Source organism: Gopherus flavomarginatus, chromosome 2 (assembly GCF_025201925.1).
Source record: "Gopherus flavomarginatus isolate rGopFla2 chromosome 2, rGopFla2.mat.asm, whole genome shotgun sequence".
Taxonomy (NCBI): Eukaryota; Metazoa; Chordata; order Testudines; family Testudinidae; genus Gopherus; species Gopherus flavomarginatus.
Window position 1 is genome coordinate 197,888,961 of NC_066618.1, and position 23,654 is coordinate 197,912,614.

Consider the following 23,654-nt stretch of genomic DNA (forward strand, 5'->3'; position numbering starts at 1 on the left):
GACTGGAGAATTACTGAAAGGTTTATTTGTAACAGAAACAGAAGCCTTTTCTGAGAGCATTTTATGCAGCAACCTGAACAAGAGTAAAGATTTTCCTCTACAGCAGGGGTTCTCAAACGAGGGGTCAGGACCCCTCAAGTGGTCGCAGAGTTATTACATGGTGGGTCGCGAGCTATCAGCCTCCACCTCAAACCCCCGCTTTGCATCCAGCATTTATAATGGTGTTAAATATATAAAAGTGTTCTTAATATATGGGGGGTGGGGTGGGAAGAGGGTTGCACTCAAGAGGTTAGCTATGTGAAAGAGATCACGAGTACAAAAGATTGAGAAGCACTGCTCTATGGGGCCATTAAAAAGTGAAAAGTTTGGGACCACAGTCTGAAAATTCTGAGGTTGTATTTCAGCATCTTTGAATGGATGTTTCTGAAACTGAGCTTTAGTGACTTTAGTTCCGTCCTTAGTGGTACTATCGGTTGAAGTGGTAAATAAAAACAAATTCAAGTGAAAGAAATGGACGTATGAACTAATTGTTCTAAACAGTGAACTAATTGTTCTAAATTAATAGTCTTTAAAAAAAAAAGACTTCAGTATTGGAGTGTACAGTTGTGTGTGGTTAATGAGTCTAGGGGAAAATATCATGCCTTAGTAGGCATCATTTAATAGGGCTGGTGGCATTTGTATTTCTTCTTGACTGCTTTTGGGCCCCTCGGTGTGCACCTCATCTGATGTCCTCACATACTCTAGACTAAGAGGAACCATATCAGGGTACATAATCACTGGAATAAGCTTACAAGGGAGGTTGTGGAATCCCTATCATTGGAAGCTTTTAAGACCAGGTTGGACAAACAACTATCTAGGGTTACTTGATCTTACCAGAGTGCAGGAGGCTGGACTTGACTTCTCAAGCTCCCTTCCAGTTGATTCTGTGAAGGCATTACATCACATAGATAGGTGAGAGGGCATTGGATTCTCCTGGCTCTGTGGTATTTTTACCACATGCTGGAAAGCTGTGGATGCTTTCTTTGGATGTGCCACACCTGATCTTTCGGTTGCCTGGGCCATGGTAGTAACGCTGTTACTCAAACTCAGGTTACATCCTATCATAGCAAAATCTTGATGGCTGTTTAGGATTTACTCTTCAAAAGTACTGAGGGCTCCTTCATATCCATTGAATTTGTTGCAGGTTTGACCCTGTAATAGTGTAGCACAAGCCATTAACTTCCTTTCTTCACCCCTTCTCCACACGCATTTTAAAAAGTATTTACTGCATTCCTCTTAATATGTTGAAAACCAGTAATATTTTATTGTCTTCTGGCATGTCTACAAAATCAAACCTGGTAGTTCAGGAGAATACATTTCTGCCACATAAGATTTATGCAAGAGTACAGACAACCAAAACAAATTTCATAACAGCTTGAAATAATACATTGTTTCATGCTAACAGGAGAGAGAATTGCCTGTTCCGCTGATGAAATGACTTAAACCTTATATACAGCAATTCCTTGTGGAAGTGAATTTGCTTAAAAGCAATGCATGAATCAATTGGAAGGTAATAGATTTGTATTAAAAACAGTTCCATTAGTACCCAATACACAAATGGAAACCGCTAGGTATCTCCTGTGAGTTAAGTAAATAATATTTCCATTGTGAAAGTGAGGAAGCTGGAACAGAGGTTAGCTTGCCTAAGGTCAAAGAGGGAGTCTGGGAAAAGACCATAGAAGTTTGTTCCACGCCTTAAATAAAAGATCATCATTTCTTACAAACACTTGTGAATTGCTGGGAGTGGACAACATTGTATGCTTGATGTGTAGGGTGGATAAAGATTTTTTTTCTAAAATCAGTTTATTGAAATCAGCTTTGTTAATTTAAGTTCAATACACGCTTTTGAAAAAAATTGTTTACAATTACATTTTAAATTGACAACCTATGTTGAAGCCTGAACTTATCTATTAAAATCATTTAAATTAAATAGTACACATTTGCTGTCCAGTTTTAAAGAATGTAAAACTACTCAAGGGGTGGAAGTTTATGGCTATGTATCTAGAACCGAAGTTTGTTGAAGTACCCTAAACTCGTTTTTGACAGCATAGTCTTTTCTGCAAGTGCAGAGAATATCTTTTGCATTTCAGTTTATTCAGTTCAATGCCTAGTTCATGCAAAGTTTAAAAACAAACAAACAATTGGGAGTTGAAAACTAGAAGGAAAACAAGCTTCCCAGCTTTTTTCATTCATGGATTCCAGGTGTGAGGGGATGAGATCTACTAGTTCTAAAACACTGAAGAACATGGTAATAAGAAACAGTCAGTTCAATATATTAACTCTGCAGATACTTTCTTTGTTTATTGAAATAGTTTCAAATGCAAAACATATTTTAGTAAACTTTTTATATATCCAATGTATGATCGTTTATTAATTAAATATTAATTACATTTGAGTTTTCATCCAAACAGATCTTGACACAAGTGAAATATGAATAGTAAATAAAGCATGTATTATTCACCATTTTCTAATATAATAAAAATATAAAAATTAAGAGTCTGAATAAATGTACATCAAGCAATATAATTGCTTAAATAAATGCGTAATATATCCTCTTAGCAAAAAGCTCCATATTTAGTGTAAAGACTATAGTTCAGTGGTTCTCAAACTTTTATATTGGTGACCCCTTTCACACAGCAAGCCTGAGTGCGACTCCCCCCTGTTATAAATTAAACCCACATTTTTTTTCTATTTAACACTATTATAAATGCTGGAGGTGAAGCAGAGCTTGGGGTGGAGGCTGACAGCTTGCGATTCCCCAAGTAATAACTTTGTGACCCCCCCACCCTGAGGGGTCACGACCCCCAGTTTGAGAACGCTTGCTATATAGTTAGTTGCATATCAACCTGTTTTGATAGTTCTCAACCAGTGAGAATCAGCCTTTCTTTAGCAAAATAACTAAAAAGTACAACTGCAAAACATGATTCAGATCAGTTATTTAAATCAAGGTTTCCTGCTTGCTGTTATAAATCATAATTAAAATTGATTCTAAATCATGTTGATTTAAATCAGTCCACACTGCTTATGGCTCCTTGAGGTGGTGGATAGGTTACATTCTGGGTCCCAGAGGAGATTAACAAGGAAGACTCAACAGCTGTTTAGTTAAAAGAAACAAACAAAAAAAAAACTGTTTAGGATAATAGAGAATTCTCAGAAATGTGAACAGGTTTATTGAACAAGTTTATCTCCTGTCCATGAGGGAAGGTCAGCAAAGACTCCAGCTTGTGGAGAGCTATTGCTCTGTGAATCCTGGGTATGAGACAGGTTTATCTCCTGTCCATGAGGGAAGGTCAGCAAAGACTCCAGCTTGTGGAGGGCTATTGCTCTGTGAATCCTGGGTATGAGACAGGTTTATCTCCTGTCCATGAGGGAAGGTCAGCAAAGACTCCAGCTTGTGGAGAGCTATTGCTCTGTGAATCCTGGGTATGAGACAGGTTTATCTCTTGTCCATGAGGGAAGGTCAGCAAAGACTCCAGCTTGTGGAAAGCTATTGTTCTGTGAATCCTGGGTATGAGACAGGATTCTCAATGTAGATTTTTCGCTGAAAAAAGTGATAGGTACAGTTGAGGCTTTTAAACTTGCTTATATTGCACTTAAGTGGTTCTCAACCTATTCAATACTATGGCCCTATTACAAAAGATATTTGAGATGCCTCTCCCTTAGTTTCAGGTCTCGCCTTTAGGAAACAGTGTCGTCATGACCCCAGTTTGAGAATCTAGTGCTCTTTAAATAGTTAAGATATTTGTGATTTTTACATTTAAACTATAGGGAGTAGCACAGACTCTGTAAATATGGTAAGTGATAAATAGCAGACTTTAAAGGGTACCTGTCAGGTTTCTGACTTTTTTTTCCCCATATCTAAGCATAGATAGATCCCCTTATCAATTTGCAAGTCTGGTGTGATTAACTGAAGAGTACTTTCTCCCTGTAAAAGAGAGACTGAGGCTATGGCTACACTTGCAGCTGTACAGCTCTGGGAGTTACAGCTGTCTTTGTACAGCTGTGTAGGGAAAGCGCTGCAGTGTGGCCACACTAACAGCTACCGGTGCTGCAGTGTGGCCACATTTGCAGCATTTGCAGCGCTGTTGGGAGTAGTGCATTGTGGGCAGCTATCCCACAGAGCACCTCGTCCCATTTTGGTGCCGTGTGTTGTGGGAAGGGGACGGAAGGGTGCGGGTCATTCCGCTTCCTGTTGCAACACTCCGTGGTGCATTGCTTCACATCCCAGTAGTCAGTTTTTCTGTCCACGTTTGGCGCCAGTGTGAGTCTCCCAACGGTTTCTGTGCAGCGCGATTTCTATGGGAAATGGAGCCCGAGCTGCTGAGGACTTTGCTGATGAGTGTCTACATTTGGCAGTAGAGCTATTCCTTCAGCTCCAAAGTGACAGTGAGGAGTCCGATGATGATATCGAGTCGCCTGATGCGTGTGACACTAAATTGCTTGTGGCATTCACAGAAATGCTCAGCACCGTGGAACGCCGCTTTTGGGCTGGGGAAACAAGCACTGAGTGGTGGGATCACATCGTCATGGAAGTCTGGGATGACAATCAGTGGCTGCAGAACTTTCGGATGAGAAAAGCCACTTTCATGGGACTGTGTGAGGAGCTCGCCCCCACACTGCGGCGCAAGGACACGAGATTGAGAGCTGCCCTGCCGGTGGAGAAGCGGGTGGCTATTGCAGTCTGGAAGCTGGCAACTCCAGACAGCTACCGATCGGTCTTGAACCAGTTTGGAGTGGGAAAGTCGACCGTTGGAATCATGTTGACGCAAGTTTGCAGGGCCATTAATTGCATCCTGCCAAGAAGAACCGTGACTGTGGGGAACGTGCAGAACATTCTGGATGGCTTTGCACAAATGGGTTTCCCTAACTGTGGAGGGGCGATAGATGGGACGCATATTCCTATTCTGGCACCACCCCACCTAGCATCCGAGTCCATTAATCGGAAGGGGTATTTCTCTATGGTTCTCCAGGTGCTTGTGGATCACTGTGGGCGTTTCATTGACATTTACACAGGCTGGCCTGGAAAGGTGCATGATGCATGCATCTTTCAGAACAGTGGCCTGTTCAGGAAGCTGCAGGCCGGGACTTTTTTTCCAGACTGGAAGATCACAGTAGGGGACGTCAAACTGCCCATTGTGATCCTTGGAGACCCCACTTACCCGTTAATGCCTTGGCTCATGAAACTGTATACAGGGAAGCTTGACAGCAAGGACCAGTTCAACTACAGGCTGAGCCAGTGCCAAATGACTGTGGAGTGTGCTTTTGGCCGTTCAAAAGGACGCTGGCGATCTCTGTATGGGAAGCTAGACTTGGGGGAAAGCAGCATCCCTGCGGTTATATCCACGTGCTGTACCCTCCATAATATTTGTGAAGGGAAGGATGAAACATTCAGTCAGGAATGGACCTCCGAGATTCAACGCCTGGAGGCTGAATTTTCACAGCCAGATAGCAGGGCTACTAGAGAGGCCCAGCACAGGGCTACAAGGATTAGGGATACCTTGAGGGGGGAATTTGAGGCTGAAAGCCAACAGTAATGTTTGGTGCCTTGCACGGGAGTGAAGTGCAATGGTTACAATGTTAGCAGGAATCTGTTTTTCCTAAAATGATTTGCAATGCCTGTTTCTTTCCTGGGCTATGGTATCTTTGACTTTCTGCAATAATAAAGATTGTTTTCAAAGCCAAGAATTCATATATTGAAAAGAAAATAACTTTCTTGACAGACACACAACATTTGGGAACCTAAAAGGGCAGGGGAGTGGGATGGTGAACTGTACAGTCAGAGGTTTGAATATGTCCTGTCTGGAGTGCTGTGCAATGACTGCTGCACTTCAGGATGAAAATACTGCATGGTGATGGGGGTTGAGTGCAGAGAGTAAGGGTCGTAGTTCTCAGGGCTGGTTGGTGAACGTACAGGTGTTGGGGGCAGCTGGTGGTGGTAAGAACCTGGATGCTGGGCAAGGGGGTTTGGAGCTGGCTTTGGGGCACAAGGGAAAGAGCTTTGGGAAGGGAGGGGGGGCTGCACGGTAGTGCTCTGCCTGCATGGCTACGAGCACCTGGATAGAGTCCGCTTGGCACGCCAGGATGCTTATCAGCTGCTTCATGCTTTTCTTCTTAGCCGCTGCGTTTCTCTGGCAGAGCCTGCTTTCCCTTTCCCTCCAGTCCTGCAGCTTTTTACTCTCTCTTGCAGACTAATCCATAACTGCTTTCAGCATGTCGTCTTTGCTTTTTCATGGCTTCTTCCTGAGGTTTTGTAGCCTCTGAGCAGTCACTGACACGGGCATTCGAGTAGTCAAGGACACTTTTCGAAACACAAAAATGGCAACAGTTAACACAAGCTGCATTGTTTATAATTTCACCCAGACAGTTATTCCCACACAGTGAAGGAGTTTACAGTCTTCACTTTAGCATACTTTACCCATACCAAACAGAGCGCGCACAACCCACAGGAGTGAAGAAGTGGTAAGTAAGGGGGAATGATTGCTTCAGGGCTGTGCAGGGGTTTCTGGTCGTTGGGGAAAGCAAACTGCTGCAGGGGGCATCTACACTGAACACTCTCCCCACATTTTCCACAGGAGTTAATCCTGGAAGATATTTCGCTGCTGCGGGTCACCTGGGAAGAGCGGGCGGGACTTCTACAGCAATGCGGATTCCGTCCTGGCCCCTATGCAGCTTGCCTGTATGCAGAATGGTCCCCCCCACCCCTCGCGGCACAGTGGCACGGATGCGTTAGCCTGACTGGGACAAGGACCACAGTGGCTCTCCCTATAAACTTGCGCAAGCGCATTGCCCACGCTCTGGCTGAAACTTTTGAAGAGATTACCGAGGCCAATTACCGTGAGGTGATAGACCACATCAATGGGCTATTCCACATCTACGCATGCATGCATGCAGCCCTAACCCCCGCCCCTCCTCTCCCGAAACATTTCCATACTGAAAATAAAAGCTGCTTACCAGGAACCCGCTCCTCTGCTTGTCTTTCACCAACAAGTTCCAGCTGCTGCGACTGGCTACCTTCCTCCTGGCTTTAGAAGAGCTCCTGGCTGCATGCCTCCTGGGACTCCGGTGTGTCTCCTCTCACCCTAGTACCCTCACTCTCAGTTACCTTCCCCTCTTCCTCCTCCTCCTCTTCCGCCTCCCCTCCCCCGAAGTGTCCATCGTGGTCGTCGAATTGGCGGTGGGATCAACCCCAAGTATCGCGTCCAGCTCCTTGTAAAACGGCAGGTCGTGGGGGCTGCGCCAGAGCGGCGGTTTCTCTCGCAGGCTTTGCAATAGGCACTCCGCAGCTCCTTCACTTTAACCCTGCACTGCACTGCATCCCGGTCATGGCCCCTTTCCATCATGGCCTTTGATATCTGCCCATAGGGATCGTAATTCCTAAGGCTGGAGCGCAGCTGTGACTGCACAGCTGCCTCGCCCCGAACACTGATGAGGTCCATCAACTCGCCATTGCTCCATGCTGGGGCTCGTTTGGCGTGTGGAGGCATGATCACCTGGAAAGATTCACTGATTGCACTCCACACCTGGCTGAGCAATCAGGAAGGGGATTTTTAAAATTCCTGGGGCATTTAAAGGGCAGGTCACCTGAGGCCAGGGAAGTAGAGTGCAAACTGATGAGCAGAGTGGCTGAACAGGCATTCTGGGATACCTCCGGATACCTCGGAGGCCAGTTAGAGCACTTTTGGTGGCCACACTGGCAGAGCAGCGCTGCATCACCAGCGCTGCAATCCCTATACCCCAGGCAGAGCAGGAGTACAGCCAGCGCTGCAGCCAGGGTGATGCAGCGCTGTATGTGCCTTGCAAGTGTGAACGGTGAGTAAGTTGCAGCGCTGTAAACCCACCACCAGCACTGCAACTCTCCAGTGTAGCTGTGACCTGAAACATGTTGTGGCCTGATTCAGCTCCTGTTGAAGGTAATTGGAGGTTTTCCATTAACTTAACTGAGAACTGGATCAGACCCTTGGAGAGACGGATTTGGCGGAGAGACAGTTGAGCAGAATCTGAATCTGAATTGTGCCTCTCCTTTCAGACTCTAGATGTGATCCATACTAGAAACACACTGCTACAGTTTTTTAATTTTTGTCTAATCTTCAGTCTCCTGTTCATATTATCTGATTATCAGCTCCAGGACTTGCATCCCAAAAGTTTGTTTTAGCAATATAATTTTCAAAGGTAAAAAATTTATTTTGTGTGACTATCTTATCTGCTCTAGCTGTGATGTCACTTTGGGGGAAATTCATCTGATAAGAGGCTAGTCAGCTATCTCAAAAATGGGATTTGGGAAGATAACAGACAAAAAGTAAAATGTTACCGGGATGCAGGAAGGAGACTACTGTGTACTATGTCGCAACACAGTAGAACTCACCATGTGACTATTCATTTTTTTTGTATGGACAGAATGAATCTATTTGTCTATAGTGGACCTTGGGTGTGATTCCCAGCACATGTAGATGTACCCACATTAGCTCCGCTTGAGCTAGCTTGCTCAGAAATAACACTGAAGCTGGAGTAGAATGGGCGGTGGCGTGGGTTAGCTGTCTGAGTACATAGCCAGAGGGCCCAGACAGGTACATACTTTGGGCAGCTAGCATGTACTACTCCAGTTACACTGATTTTTCACATACTAGCTCAAGCAGAGCTAGCACTGGTATGTCTGTGTAAGCTGGGAATCCACCCCCACCAGCTCCAAGTATGAGGTAGCCTAAGTGACAATATTACAGGACTCATAGCATCATTCTGTAATGTAAGAGTATAGTTTAGCTCCACCTGCACAGCGAAGAACACTGGTAAAGTATCTTTGGGGCATGTGCTTGCTTAAGTGTAACAGTCTGTGAATGTGAAGTGTGCATGCTACCTTAACATTGACAGCAAAACCTTTCAGTTGTATTACATAACTAAAATATTGATGAAGCATGGGGGTTGGTATGAGAAGATTCCGAAATCCTAGCTCTGAGAACTGCAGTGAAGGAGCATGAAAAGCATTTGTGGGGACTTACTAGAACTTGTGCAGATTGAGTTAAAAGAAATAATATTTAGCTCTTATTTCTAATAGTTCTTAGTGCTTTATATAGAAGAGTAAATACTATCCTCTAACAGATAGGGGAAAGGGCACAGAAGTGAACTGACTTGTCCATGATGACTCAGCTGATGAGTGAATTATTAAAAGAAATCCATTTCTCCTTTGGCTCCCTCCCTAGCTGTAATAGTTTAAAACTACAAAGACAAAATGGAAATCATTCTTCCAGGCTTTTGAAAACTTATCTGAGTATAGAACTCATTAGATAACTTTAGTGTCACTACTTTATTTGGAAAAGCACACTATAGAGTATACCATGTTGGGGGGAGGAATCAGTCATTCTGGGAGCAGTCCTTCAATCCTTTTGAAGTGAGTGTCAGTAGATTAAGTCTAGATCTCTCCCAAATGCAATCAAAGGGCCTGCTGCTATAAAATTCAAGTGCTTGTGGTATTCTGACTCCCTGCCACTGCTGCTTCCTGCTCCATATTCCCTATAGTGAAGACCCAAATATTCTGATAGTGGGCTTTTCCCTACTATGGATCCAGATTTTTGCAAGCTTGCTAACCTACCTTCAGTGCTGGACCCAGATCTGAAGATTCATGGATATTGCCTTAACCCATGGTGTACGGAAAAGTTGCTTAATTAGGGTGGCTAACTTAATGAAGCTTTGAACTCTGACAGAGAAAAGGATTAATGACTTGTACTACTTGGAGGGTTTCAGAATATTAAGTAATACAGACAGTTAAGTTGATAATAGCATTTCAGAAGTTCACTTTATTTGATAAATTTTTTCTAATCACTGTATGCTTTTGTCAAAATTATTGTGAGTTTTCTGGAATTTAAGGCCAAGTCTAAAATAGAAAACTTTGCTGATATTGTAATGTCAGGTGTGTGATTTTTCTATTTTGCAGTGTTTCTATACTGCCAAAACCCTAGAGTAGATGCAGTTATAGCATCATAAGTGCTTTCGCTGATGTAACTTATTTTGCTTGGGGAACTGGCATAAGCAATATCAGAAAAAGCATTTGTGTATAGCTGTGTCTACACTGCAAGGGTTTGGTATAGCTCTCCTGATAAAACTTTTCTGATGTAGACCTAGCCAAAGTATGTATTAAGAAATTCCAAGATTCTCCATTAAAGGAAACTCTCTGGTGCAGCATTTGTTTACACATGAGTTGCTGAAAAAGTCAGATAATCAAACTGAAATAATTTACTGTAAAGCAGGACTCAAAATTAACTTCCTGGTGTTACATTAAGCTATTAAAGTAAACTAAAAGAGAACCATAGCACAACTTGGAAAGTTGACTTTTAATGACTTTCCAATGGAAAAGTCATTTCTTTGGAGCCTAATCTCCATTGACTAGGCCTTACAATTGTCACTTTCATTTGTTAAGAGAGTGTAGTACAGTATTATGTTTTTTTGTCTTCTACAGAGAACTGAGCACTTCAATGGGGATGTTTGTAGGTATGTGAGTTTATTTAATGAGTAAGATAAATGGCAAGAGCTTCACTGATATGTAAAGTTTTGAAACATTTGTATTTAATAAATGTTTAGCAGTTCAAGGTACAAATCACTGGGTTATGTATTTTGTCTACTGTATGGCTGGCAAGTATGTATGACTATCTGAGGTTCGATTTACCCTTAAATTTTACCAGCATAGCTGTCAGTAATGTGAAAAAAAATTACAACCCTAATCGGGGGTAGATGCAATTATACCAGCAAATGGATTTTTTTGCCAGTATAATTTATTACATTTGGGGAACTGGCTCAAGCCATACCAGCAAAAGAACTCTTTGGCTAGCATCAGCTGTGTCTCTGCTAGGGAGGGCTTTACCATTGTATCTGTAGTGGTAAACCCTTTTAAATGTAGACAAGGCCTAAGTTACTTGCTGTGGATAAGAGGTCCTACTTTTAGGGCCTAAGAAGTTCTGAAGTGGTTTTCTTTTCTATTTGGGGGCTATTTATTTCCAAGCATAGTAGATGTAAAAATACTCAAAGCTTTTTTTTAAAGCTGGATTAATCCTTTCTGAATACTCAGTTATGCAAGTAACTTTGCTGTCCAACCGGTTATGTTAAACATACTGCAAATTTCAAAGGTAGTCAAGTTTAGTGCTCATTTAAGACCTTTGTCCTGGCATTTCACCACATAGTTATCAAAACTGATTCATGGCCAGGATTTGTAATGAGTGCCACATCTGCCTTGTGTAATCTCTCTTCTGCATACACTCTTTTAACCTTTTTTGGCTCAGTTACTATGCATAATCTTTACTCTTTGCACTTGTTTAGCTTCTCCTTCTTTTGCTTAGTCATTGTGGATGAGCACAGATCTGACTTCTTTAAAGAACTTCTACAGTTACACAATAAATGTTTTTAAAATAATGAGAATTAGTACAATTTATAGGTCTTTTGGCACTGCCACCCTACTTGAAACTCTGGTAGCAGCAACTGTTTCCTTGTGGTAAATGTGAGCCAGGGTTATTTTCTTAACTTCGGAAGATGAGCAGTAGGCTATAATGCCGGTACACACAGCTCAGAGCTGCTAAAGTGTATAAACAGAGCTTTTTTCTGCTGTGCTTCAACTATAGGGCCTTTCTCTCCATTTTGGCTCAGACACTAGGAAGGAACTTGTCTGCCAGTAACTTTTATTAATTCATATTTCATATATAATATACAATTATATCCCCAAATCTACATTAAAAACATTATGCTTGCCAAGTCGAACACTTCAAGGTTAGATTGCCTATGTAACTTTGATTTGGCTCGCTAGTGTGTTTGCATTACGGTATATGATTATATACTATTTTTTCCTCACAGCCTCCCCGCCTCATTCTGTGATTGGCTAGTTATGCCATATTTTTCAGCTTTTCCATTCAGTGTTTGGCCTCCAGCTTTAATTGATGTACATCACCTAAACTCTTTGCTGAATTCAAATATAATTTCTTCATAGGCATTTCTCTGATGTTCTGATCATAAGATCTGACTACTGTAGCAACATTAATTAATCTTCACAACATCTCTGTGAAATTAGTTGGTAGTATCTCCATTTCACAATTGGGGAACTAAGGCTTAAAGAGATTAAGGCTGAAATTGTCAGTGTCCACTAGTTTAGAGAACCCAAATTGAGAATTTTAATGCCTGATTTTTTTCAGAGTACGTAATATTTTATAGCACATCTTCAGAGTTTAGGTCCAACTGACTTTGGCTGCAATGAGTGCCAAACACTTGGGTAGATCTGGTCCTACGTGTCTCATACTGTGATCATATGATTAGATGTCTCATCATGCATATGCAAAAGATAAGTGAATTAAGGCTGCACAGACAACCTTAATTCTGGCATTGCCTAACATCTGAGTGCTTGACTTTGCAATTTGAATGTTTTTAACATTGTTTTGAATGTTATATCTGTACACATGCTTATAGCATCTCTTATTATATCTCCCACCATTGGATAAAGTATTAAAAACCTATTCTGTGGCTCTATTAAAATAAATGTTTTAACTGCAGTGATGCAAGGTACTAGTATTTAAACAGCAGATTATTAAATTAAGATGCTGTTTTAGCATCTAACCGTTTATGCTGCTTCACTGCTGGGGTGCAGTTTCCCCAATTTTAAGTCTAGAGCAGCAAACACTTATCACTTACATTAGATTGAATACTTTTAGGTGTTGAAGAAAATCTTTCTGAATTGGAAAGCATGGTGTTCTCTTATTCTTATTATGGCTGAATTCCATCTCACGAATTCCATCCCACAACTTGATTCACAGCATGATTTATTTCTACCATCTAGTAAGCACTTGTTGAGGAAACCTAGAGAACCCTGAAGAGTGTGTCTGGCTGAGGGGAGTGGGATGAGGAAGTAGTATGTTGTGTCACAGATAGGGCCCTACCAAATTCATGGGCCATTTTGGTCGATTTTACGGTTTAATAAGGTTTTAAAAATCGTAAATTTTATGATTTCAGATATTTAAATCTGATATTTCAGTGTTGTAACTGTAGGGGTCCTATCCCAAAAGGGGGTTGTGGGGTGGTCACAAGATTATTGTAGTGGGGGTCTTGGTATTGTCACTCTTCTGAACTACTGTTAGTGGCAGCACTGCTTTCAGAGCTGGGCAGCTATAGAGCCGCGCTGAAGGCAGCAACGGCACAGAAGTAAGGATGGCATGGTATGTTGTTGCTACCCTTTCTTCTGCACTGCCGCCTTCAGAGCTGGGATCCGTTCCCTTGCCACCCAGCTCTGAAGGCACTGCAGAAGTCAGGGTGGCAATACCCTGACCCCCTTACAATAACCTTGCAATCCCCCCACAAACCACTTTTGAGTCAGCACCTCCAGTTTGAAAAATGCTGATTTCCCCTGTGAAATCTGTATAATATAAGGTAAAAGTACCAAAGACCAGATTTTGTGGGGAAAAACAGATTTCACGGTCCGTGATGCGTTTTTCATGTCCGTAAATTTGGTAGGTTCCTAGTCATAGATACTGGTTTGTGATTTGGGTTCAGTGTAACTTAATTACCAATTACATATAAGTCCAGTTGTCCATATCTGCAGAGAAGTGTTGAATGGATATTGAGAGAACAGTTCTCATTCTCTTTCCATCCCTATGGTACATTCAGAATAGTTTAAATGAAAAGTCAGAGGAAACTTGCATTGCTTTTGGGTCTGCTCCTCTCTTGTGACTAAGGCCATGGCTACACTGGCGCTTTACAGCGTTGCAACTTTCGCACTCGGGGTGTGAAAAAAACACACCCCTGAGCGCTGCAAGATACAGCACTGTAAAGCCTCAGTGTAAACAGTGCCGCAGCGCTGGGAGTGCGGCTCCCAGCACTGCAAGCTACACCCGTAGATGATGTGGAGTACTGGCAGCGCTGGGAGAGCTCTCTCCCAGCCCTGGCGCTGCGATCGCACTCGAAATTTCGAAGCGCTGCCGCAGCAGCGCTTTGAAGTGCAAGTGTAGCCGTTCCCTAAGTAGAAAACTTCATTCTCCAGTAACCTGAGGGCATCTTACCTGAGCGCTGATTTTGCTTTTTAAAAGTGTCATCAACTGTGCATTTCAGATTAACTCTGCCTTGCTGTTCTTGGACACTGTCAGCTGAAATCTCACTGGTCTGGCTTGTACTGCTTTTAGTTATCAGAAATAACTAAGGCAGAGAAGAGAATACTCTTCTCTTTTTCAGGATTAGAACATTTGATAGGTCTTGTGCACAGCAGTAGCAGATTTTTTTCATAAAGAAAATCTGGGTGTGAAGCCACATCGGCAGGGAGAATTGAGAAGATGGAAGCATTTTTAATGCCATCAATCCTTTGCGTTACCTCAAACTCTTACCTATAAGAGTTTGAGGTAACATTTTCAAAAGCAAGGTCTCTAGTTTTGGTTTACAGGTACTAGAGAGACTCTAAAGTTAGATAAAGCTTTAATAAAGTGAAAAATCATTTGTTGCCCTCATTATTGAAGTCCATAGCGTGTAGTACGTTAGGATTTGTTTCAGCTGTCACAAGTGTAAATAATCCCAATGTAGGAAAGCTGTTGTAGTATTGTTTAAAGTTAATTTGCATATGTATTTAACTTTCTGTTATGCCTTGACTAGTTCTGTCAGGAATGTCAGATGCCGCTTCTAGCAATTGTAGTCATCCAGGTGGAAGATTTGAATGAAGAAATTATAGTTTAGAATGTAGGGAAGAAATCAGTTTTGCAAAAGGTAATTGGGAAAAAATAAGGGAAGGGATTTTATTTTCACTCATTGTGTAACCCATGGGGCTCTTTAAAATATTGAAGAAAATTGAATGTCTTTTAGAACATGCCCAACACATTTTTTTCATAATCAAGGTCTGGTTTGACAGCTGAAAAATCCTTCCACCTCCTGTGACTTCTGGAAAATACTAGTAACAGTGCATGAGATCTGAAATTTGTATTCTCTCACAGCATCCAGGTGGTGAAGAAGTCCTAAGGGAGCAAGCTGGAGGAGATGCTACTGAAAACTTTGAAGATGTTGGCCATTCCACAGATGCCAGAACACTGTCTGAGACATTCATTATAGGGGAGCTTCATCCTGTGAGTACACAATTGGTGTACAAATATTAATGTCACTACAATTGTCAGTGTTTAGACATTTCTGTGATAAGCACACTAAAAATAGAGCTGGTAACCATCTATGCTAGCCATACCTTATTATTTCACCACACCAGCTAACTTTGGGTGAAGCCACATTGCTTTTTCCTGCTCAGGTAAAAACTGAGAGTTGAGCACTCTGAAGTGCTCAGATAATGTATCACAGTAATCATATATCAGAGGGGTAGCCGTGTTAGTCTGGATCTGTAAAAGCAGCAAGGAATCCTGTGGCACCTATAGACTAACAGACGTTTTGGAGCATGAGCTTTTGTGGGTGACGAAGTGGGTATTCACCCACGAAAGCTCATGCTCCAGAACGTCTGTTAGTCTATAAGGTGCCACAGGATTCCTTGCTGCTTTTATAGTAATCGTAGTAAGGGTACGGTTTATATCTCCTCTTTGAAATGCATTACAGCTGGGGTTTAGGTTGACTTAGGTTGACAAATAACACTACAGAGCACTAAATCATACTGCACTCTCCAATCTGTACATCATGATCTCCCTAAAGATAAGATGATAATCCTTAAAATAGTATATCTGTGAATTTGTGTAAACCTTTTATAAGGAGTAGTCATCTACTGTACTGAAGAAGTATTCAAAATGATCATTAACATCTTGCACAGGATATGTAAGCTGAAATTGGACAGGGTCCTGTGTAGTCCATATCTGTGCCATTTATTTGTTGGAATAGAAGTGATTTTCAGAATCTATGCTTCATTGTTTTAAAGTATATTTCTAGCCCTTTTAGTTGTCAAGGTAATATTGAAAACATGAGGAGAGTATAAATAATTCAGTTGTTAAAACAAGAGTTATAAATCTTTGCCTCCAGCTCCTTTTTGATCACCATGGAAAATATAACCTGGGCATCACCTTAGATTTAGATCTCTCATGGGTTCCTTGCATCCAGGCCATGTTTAAGTCTTGCTGATTCTTTTGCAGAACATCTCTAAGATACAACTATTCCTGTTTTATCCACTCAGCTAAAATTCCTCCAAACTCTTATCAACTCATGTCTCAGTTACTGAAAAAAACTGTTTCTCTGGCCCAGACAAATGCAGTCATGTCCCGTTCACATCCATTCAGAATGCTGTTGCAAAGGTCATGTTCCTAGCCCATTGTCTCTTTGACCATCTCACCCTGTTCGTATTCCTCACTGACTCCCTTTTCTCTTTCACATCAAACATAAGCTACTTTCAAGGCCCTTCACGGCCTATCCTAACACTCCTTTGCTCTGATGCCCAGAAAAATTGGTCAATGTTCAGATTCGCTGGTGTGTTGATGCCACTGCCTATTGTGTTGATCAGTATTGTTTCCTTGTAATCGTTCTTTTGTCTGTACGCATCTCTGGTTTCTTAATTTACTTTGAGAACCTTTCTTTTTTGTTCTGCTTCTACTTGTACATCACCTTGTACTGTGACATCCTGGTCCATAACTAGGGCTCCTAGTTGCTGTGGTGGTACTACTACTACTAAAATGATCCCTGAGGCTGGAGAAAATTTGGAAGAACAAATCTAAGGTGAGCTGACGCACTCATCATGGGTTATTCTGAAACAAAGATGACTATCAACATGAATTATTTTATTTTTGGGTATTGTAGTAGGCATATGCAGCCCATAGTGCTAACCCTAAACTGCTTCACACCTCATGTAAAAGACCCAGCTGTCCCTCACTTCACTGCCAATCTCCAGCTTCTGTCATCTTGACAACTTCTGTGATTTTGTTATGCACACGGTTATCTCAGGTATAACAAACAGGAAACACTGGCTTCATACTGTGTGTGGTTCATAATTTATGCTTTTATAAAGTGCCTTTTAAAAACTTTTTTCATCTGTTGCCTTAGGGTGCTGTATAATTCAGGGCCATTGCAACAGAATGCCACAAAGCACAGCGGCCTTGATTAGTTTGCATCTATCTATTGCATGTGTGTGAATGGTGGAAGGAGCTATCAAATCAGGGTAATTCAGTTTGTTATGCAGTAGACTAAAGAAATGTATCTTTTAGAAACATAGGAAACGTAAATCTACTGGTGCATAGAATTTTGAAATGCATTGGAGAGTTGCATTCAGTTGAATAAGGAAACATTCTGGGACTTATTTATAAGCAAATGATGTCATCGTCATCACTTCCATAACTGCATTGGTCATTGGGGCACCATCACTGATGAGAAATCAGCTAACTGTCTCCACCCCTGACGATTGTGTGTCAGTGCTTGAGTCTCCACGAAGTCCATTCCTGCCCACTCTTTTATGTTGTAATTCATCTTTTCTGTCTACCTCTTCTTCTCTTCCCGTGTACTGTCCCTTGGAAGATGGTCTTGGATATGCCAGATCTTGTTACATGGCCATAGCTTGCACTTCAGCTTGCACTTCGTGGTCGTGAGGAGGTCTTCATATGACCCAGTGCATTGAGTGATGATGTTAGACCTCATAGTGACGTGGTCGAAGTAGGAGATGCCTAGGATTTTACCAGAGTATCTCCTCTCTACTACCTGTATTTTCCATTCAAGTTCGTCCATAAGGGTCCGTGTCTCACATGCGTACAGAAAAATGGAAATGACCATTGCATGTAGCAGTTTCAGTTTGGATTCTAGGGAGATGTTCTTATTCATCCAAATTCGCTTTAGCTTTGCCGCTGCTGCTGATTGCACAATTCTTGCCAGAATTTCTGACTTTGATCCTTCATCAATGATGATTGCCCCCAAATACTTGAACTATTTCACTGTCTCTAGCTCTTGTCCGCTGATGGGGATATGTGAGCTTATCCAGTCACATACGTTTGTTGGCAGCTTGTTTTTCTCTGCACTGATTTCCATGCCGTATTTTGCGGAGGTTTCATCCAATCATTTCACAAGGTTGGCTAGTTCATCTTCGCTTCCTGCCAGGTCATCAATGTCATCAGCGAACCGAAGATTTGAGATTGTTCGCCCCCAATGCTGACTGTGCATATATGATCATCTAGGGCATCAGTCATTATGTGTCCAAGTAGATGTTACAGTGTGCGTGAAAGAAGGCAGCCTTGCCGGACTCCAACAGTGGTGCGAAACCACTTTCCTATTGTGCCATTGATGAGAACTGCACTGCTGGCCTTGGCATATAGTTGTTTAATGGTAAGAATAAGCTTAGGACTAACTTTGTACTACTTCGTGGTTGCCTAGAGAGCTTCATGCCATACTCTGTCAAATGCCTTCTTGAAGTTGTCAAAGACATGTTAGATGTCCTGCTGGTGTTGTAAGTACTTCTCACGTAGAACATGAAGGTTGAAAATCTGTTCTGTGGTACTTCTTCTAGCATGAAGGCCAGCTTGTTCTTCAGTGATACTCTCCGTTTGTGGCTTCAGTTTGTTCAAGATGACTTTCAACATCACTTTGCTGGGATGGCTAATAAAGCTTATGGTCCAGTAATTTTGACACAATTGCAGGTTCTTTCTTTGGCAGAGTGATTATTAGTGACTTGTCCATGTGGAGGTCCACTAACTGGTCTGCCAGTTCTTGCTGCAGATCTTGGTGAGTACATCTATTACTATTTCTCCTCTGAATTTCATCTGTTTGGCTGGGATATTGTCAATACATGTAGCCTTTCTGTTCTTGAGTGATTTCACAGCTGTCTGCACTTCTTCACACAGTACTGGAAAGTCATCCTTCTCTGACTCTGGGCTATCTAGGACACTAGGATCTCCATTTGTCTGGTGGTTGTATTGATCAGAGCAGTAGTTTATCCACCTATTCATGATGTTCCTTTCTTCTGTAAGACTGTTCCCTTTTTTGTCTTGAATTGCGTTAACTTTAATCCATCTTTCCTTTGTCAAATCCTTTACAATCTGGTGTCAAGTATCAGAGGGATAGCTGTGTTAATCTGGATCTGTAAAAGCAGCAAAGAGTCATGTGGCACCTTATAGACTAACAGACGTATTGGAGCGTGAGCTTTCGTGGGTGAATATGAAGCATCCAGCAAAGTGGGTATTCACCCACAAAAGCTCATGCCCCAATACATCTGTTAGCCTATAAGGTGCCACAGGACTCTTTGCTGCTTTTACAACCTGGAAGGCTCATTTGCTATTTTTATTATTGATACACTGTTCAATTTTAGAGCATCATTTTTTAATCCATATCTCCTTGGCCACCTTCATTACTTTTATCTTTCTGCTAGTCGCTCTGTATTTATCAGCTCCATCAGTGCTGTTCTTGTCTCTTATGTTCTCTTCTAATGTCACACATCTGCAGCGTTTCATTTGTGACCCATGGTTTTATCACCTTGCGATGTTTCCCAGGGATGTCCATTGCTGCCTCATTCATTAGTGTTGAAACTGTTGGTCATTGTTTCTGTCTTCTTCTAGAGCAAGCAGTGGGGCAAAATTTTTTGCCCATCATTGCTTGGAATGACTCTGCAGTGTTTCGGTCTCTGAGTCTTTCCAAGTCAAACTTGGTTCTGGTGAGTTTTGGCCTGACAATTTTCCTTAGATGCAGCCAAAAATTTAGCATCACAAGGTCGTGATCACTTCCATTATCAGCACCAGGGAAGCTCCTTGTCTTAGTTCTGTTAATCCCAGAACAAAATCGGTTTTGCACCACGATGTAGTTGATCTGGCTGTGATTTAGACCGTTAGGTATGTGCCATGTTGATCGTCTGCATGCTTTATGTGCTCCTAATGTGTTTGCAAGATCCAGAGTGTTATAGCTGACAAACTCCAACAGCCTCAATCTTCTCTCATTGGTTATCGCATTACAGAATGGCAAGATTATTGTGGCCCTATCTGCCTGTGCATCAGTACCTACTTTAGCATTGTAATCTCACTATACAATCAGGATATCTTTCTTGTGTACCTTATCCATGATGTCTTTGGAGCCGTTTGTAAAAATCTTCAGTTTGTTCATTGTCAGTCTGTTGTAGGGGTGTAGACTTGTACCACTGCCTTTAAATGGATGGAAATAAGCCTGCTGGACATTGGGCGGCATCGTAATAATGAATTCTTGATATCTTTATGCACAAGAAATCCTACGCTGTTGATGTGTTTGTCCTTTCCACTGTAATAAAGTACATAGGCTTCTTCTATGTGCCTCTCTAAAGTTCTTCCATCTGACCTCAGAGATTCCTAGGAGGTGCCAGGTGTATTGTTCCATTTTGTATGAGTTCTTTCAACTTGCCTATTTGTCTGAGTGTCCCTACATTCCATGTGGCTATGGTGATGTTATCTCTTCCACGGATCCTCTTTGTTGGGGTTACACTAGTAGTATACTTGTTGCATCCGCTCTGGTGGGAAACTGATGGAGCGGTCATTATTAACCTGGCATGCAATCAATCCGATATGGACATGGTTGACTAGCTCATCACATATTGTGTCTTCGGCAAATTTCTAACCTGATGGAGCCCATCCTTCTCCCGGCAGCCCCCTTTTAGTTGCCTCTTACGAGATGCAGGAGGAACAGTGGGCCTATTCTGTCCTCAGACCCACAACCTACTAGATAACTTATGGCAGTGGAATACAGCTTCATGGTCTTAAGTCTATACTGTGGAAAAAAAATTACTGGCGTTGTTAACTGAAACTAGTGACCTTCTCAGAAATCCTCTTTTGTACACTTCATTCTTGTCTAATCATTTTCCCCTTACTTTCCTGCAGGATGATAGAGACAAAGTTCAGAAACCAACGGTAAGTGTCATCACTCTGAAATCTCAAATCCAGTGTTTCATCTGGACACTGAGGTTTTTTGCACACAGTGTACAGACCGAGACACAAAAGGACATGAAGGTCAAGTTTACTTGAAAAATAACCTTAAAGTAGTTTAAAGTACTGTACTTGCTGTGAGACCCCCTGTCAAACTACATGGCTTTATGGTAAACATTTCCTATTGTCTAAAAATGTTTTCTTCTGTTCTTGCTAAAATCCCCCCTCTCACCAAACAAAATAGGAAATTAATTCCAGCCTCCCATTGTTTGTTTCACTGTATAGAAAGTACCACCAAATGCACAAATTAACTATTCTTTCTAGTTTTTAAATAAAAATAATCTTCAGTGTTAAGTGTAAAAGTCAAACTTTTAGGTGCAAATTATTAAGTTGTCTTCGTTTAAGTTTTGTATGAACAGTTGTGGATAAAGCTGGTGGGTTTCTAATTACCTCAACTTTTGCAGTGTAGCTCTTGGCAAAACGGGCACAACTGACAAATATTACAAGCATGACAGTTACCACACCTGTACACAATTAAGGTGAAACTAGAATAAAATTGCATCAGGTCTGAGCTAATTACACCTTCTCTATCAACACCTGAAACATTTTAGGTTAGGTAAACACAGAATACTACTACCATGGATTTTTTTTGGTGCTGCTTCTGTATTTACAGGACATGCATCCATAACAGATGCTTTTGGGTGTATCTACAATTAAAATAAAGCCACAGGAATTAGAAGTGGTGCCAGCAAGTTGGAAGTCAGCAGCAAATTATGGGAGCCAGTACTTCTTTGGATTCTGATGCTAGTACACTTGTAGGAGGTGCAGCAGAATGCCCACTAGGCAATTAGATTAAACTATGCAATCTTGCTTGCTAATTCTCTTCCAATACATAGTTTCCTGGAGACTTACCCACCCAGTCAGGGATGTCTTGGTGCAATTATAAAGAGAGCACTAACTTTGTGAGCCCCTCAAATATTTTGCTTTGAAAAAAGTATACATTTCCTATTACTCTCTAAAAAAGTTTTAAAAGTACTCTAGTAACATTAACTCACCAACTGTCTAGATGTTTAACAACTAAACTATGTATTCTATACAAGATTCCAAGATTGTCTGAAGCCTGTTATGTCTCTAGAGTGAGTGTGAAGCTCTGGAACAGCAAGCATAATGGAGGGCATTTTTTGTTCAGAATATCACTGGCTTTTGCGATCTGTTACCCTCCAGTTTTTAAGTTTTCTGTCACTTTTACTTTACAGATTACACCCACCTGGTGCATAGCTACAGTAAGGCATGTATCTGTGCCATGTCAAGATTCCTAGAGCAGGAATTCTCAACCTTTTTCTTTGAGGCCCTCCCAACATGCTATAAAAACTCAGGGTTTCAGCTGGGGAAAATGAGGGGCAAGCTTGGGGTTCTAGGCTTCAGCTGCCTGGCAGGGGGGAGGCTTTGGGCCTTCCAGGCGCCCCATGGGGCGCCTGGGGCTTTGTGGCCCCCCACTTTAGAAATGCTGTCTTAGAGCGATAGCTGAGTTAATGTACACTTAATTTGCATATAGCAATTTCAATGGTTGTATGAGGGAGACTATACAGATAGTGGATTACTTGGCCCAACTGCCTCCTGCACAAAGCAACATGTCTCCCATTACAACCCTCCAAGACAAAAATCAGTGCAACCACCCACACAACAATCAGCAGACAAAACAATCTAAACACTCACAGCATCATAGACCCCTCATTCACTACCCATATGAATCTATACAACTCTCCTAGCAAAACACAAACCATAGACAAATCAGCACAACCACCCACACAGAAAACAACCAGCGTACACAATAATCCTAAATATCACTCTGAAGTCTAAAATGTCTGAGTTGGTGTTAAGTGGTGGAAACAGTTACAAGCATAGCTGAGATCTTTTTGTTTTGAAAACTGGTGATATTCTATCATCACTGGGATTCATGGTCTGTTACCATCCAATTTTTAAGTTCTCAATGGCTTTTAGACACATGGCTTTATGAATTACCCCTGTCCAACTGCTCAAGCTTTCAGCTACTAGTAGTTTAATTAGTAAATTAACTGCTACATTGAGCAGATTTTAATGAGAGTATTAACTTTTTCTGACTTTCTGTTTAAATGTGTAACCTTAGCATTGCAATTCTTTGTTTTAGTATCTTGTTTTTAAAAACAAAAACTTGCAACTTTAACTGATTGTCTTGAAGTCCAGATGTCCCTGAGATAAATGGGATGGTGGATGAGTGAATTCTCTCAATTGCTCCTGCTGTTTGAGTGGAGGAACTGTTAAGGGGTGGGTTAACAGGGCAGCAGCACATTTGAAAAATGTCATTAAAGAATATAAAAACTTAAGAACTACAGGCTAGTCAGCCTCACATCAGTCCCTGGAAAAATCATGGAGCAGGTCCTCAAGGAATCAAATTTGAAGCACTTAGAGGAGAGGAAAGTGATCAGGAACAGTCAGCATTGGATCACCAAGGGCAAGTCATGCCTGAATAATCTAATTGCCTTCTGTGATAACTGGCTCTGTGGATGAAGGGAAAGCAGTGGGCATGTTATTCCTTGACTTTAGCAAAGCTTTTGATACAGTCTCCCACAGTATTCTTGCCAGCAAGTTCAAGTAGTATGGGCTGGATGAATGGACTATAAGGTGGACATAAAGCTGGCTAGATCATCTGGCTCAATGAGTAGTGATCAATGGCTCCATGTATAGTTGGCAGCCAGTATCAAGTGGAGTGCCCCAAGGGTCAGTCCTGGGGCCACTTTTGTTCAATATCTTTATTAATGATCAGGATGGAGGGGTGGATTGCACCCTCAAAGTTTGCAG

General features: G+C 41.7%; 1 protein-coding gene across 1 annotated transcript in view; it reads left to right on the plus strand.

The window, feature by feature from the left end:
- LOC127045625 (cytochrome b5) overlaps window positions 1-23,654 on the plus strand; it is a 33,079-nt gene that overhangs the window by 4,292 nt on the left and 5,133 nt on the right. The window contains exons 2-3 of the mRNA XM_050941888.1: window positions 14,973-15,101; window positions 20,772-20,801. Coding sequence (XP_050797845.1) covers window positions 14,973-15,101; window positions 20,772-20,801 — 159 coding nt within the window. The remainder of the gene's footprint in view (window positions 1-14,972; window positions 15,102-20,771; window positions 20,802-23,654) is intronic.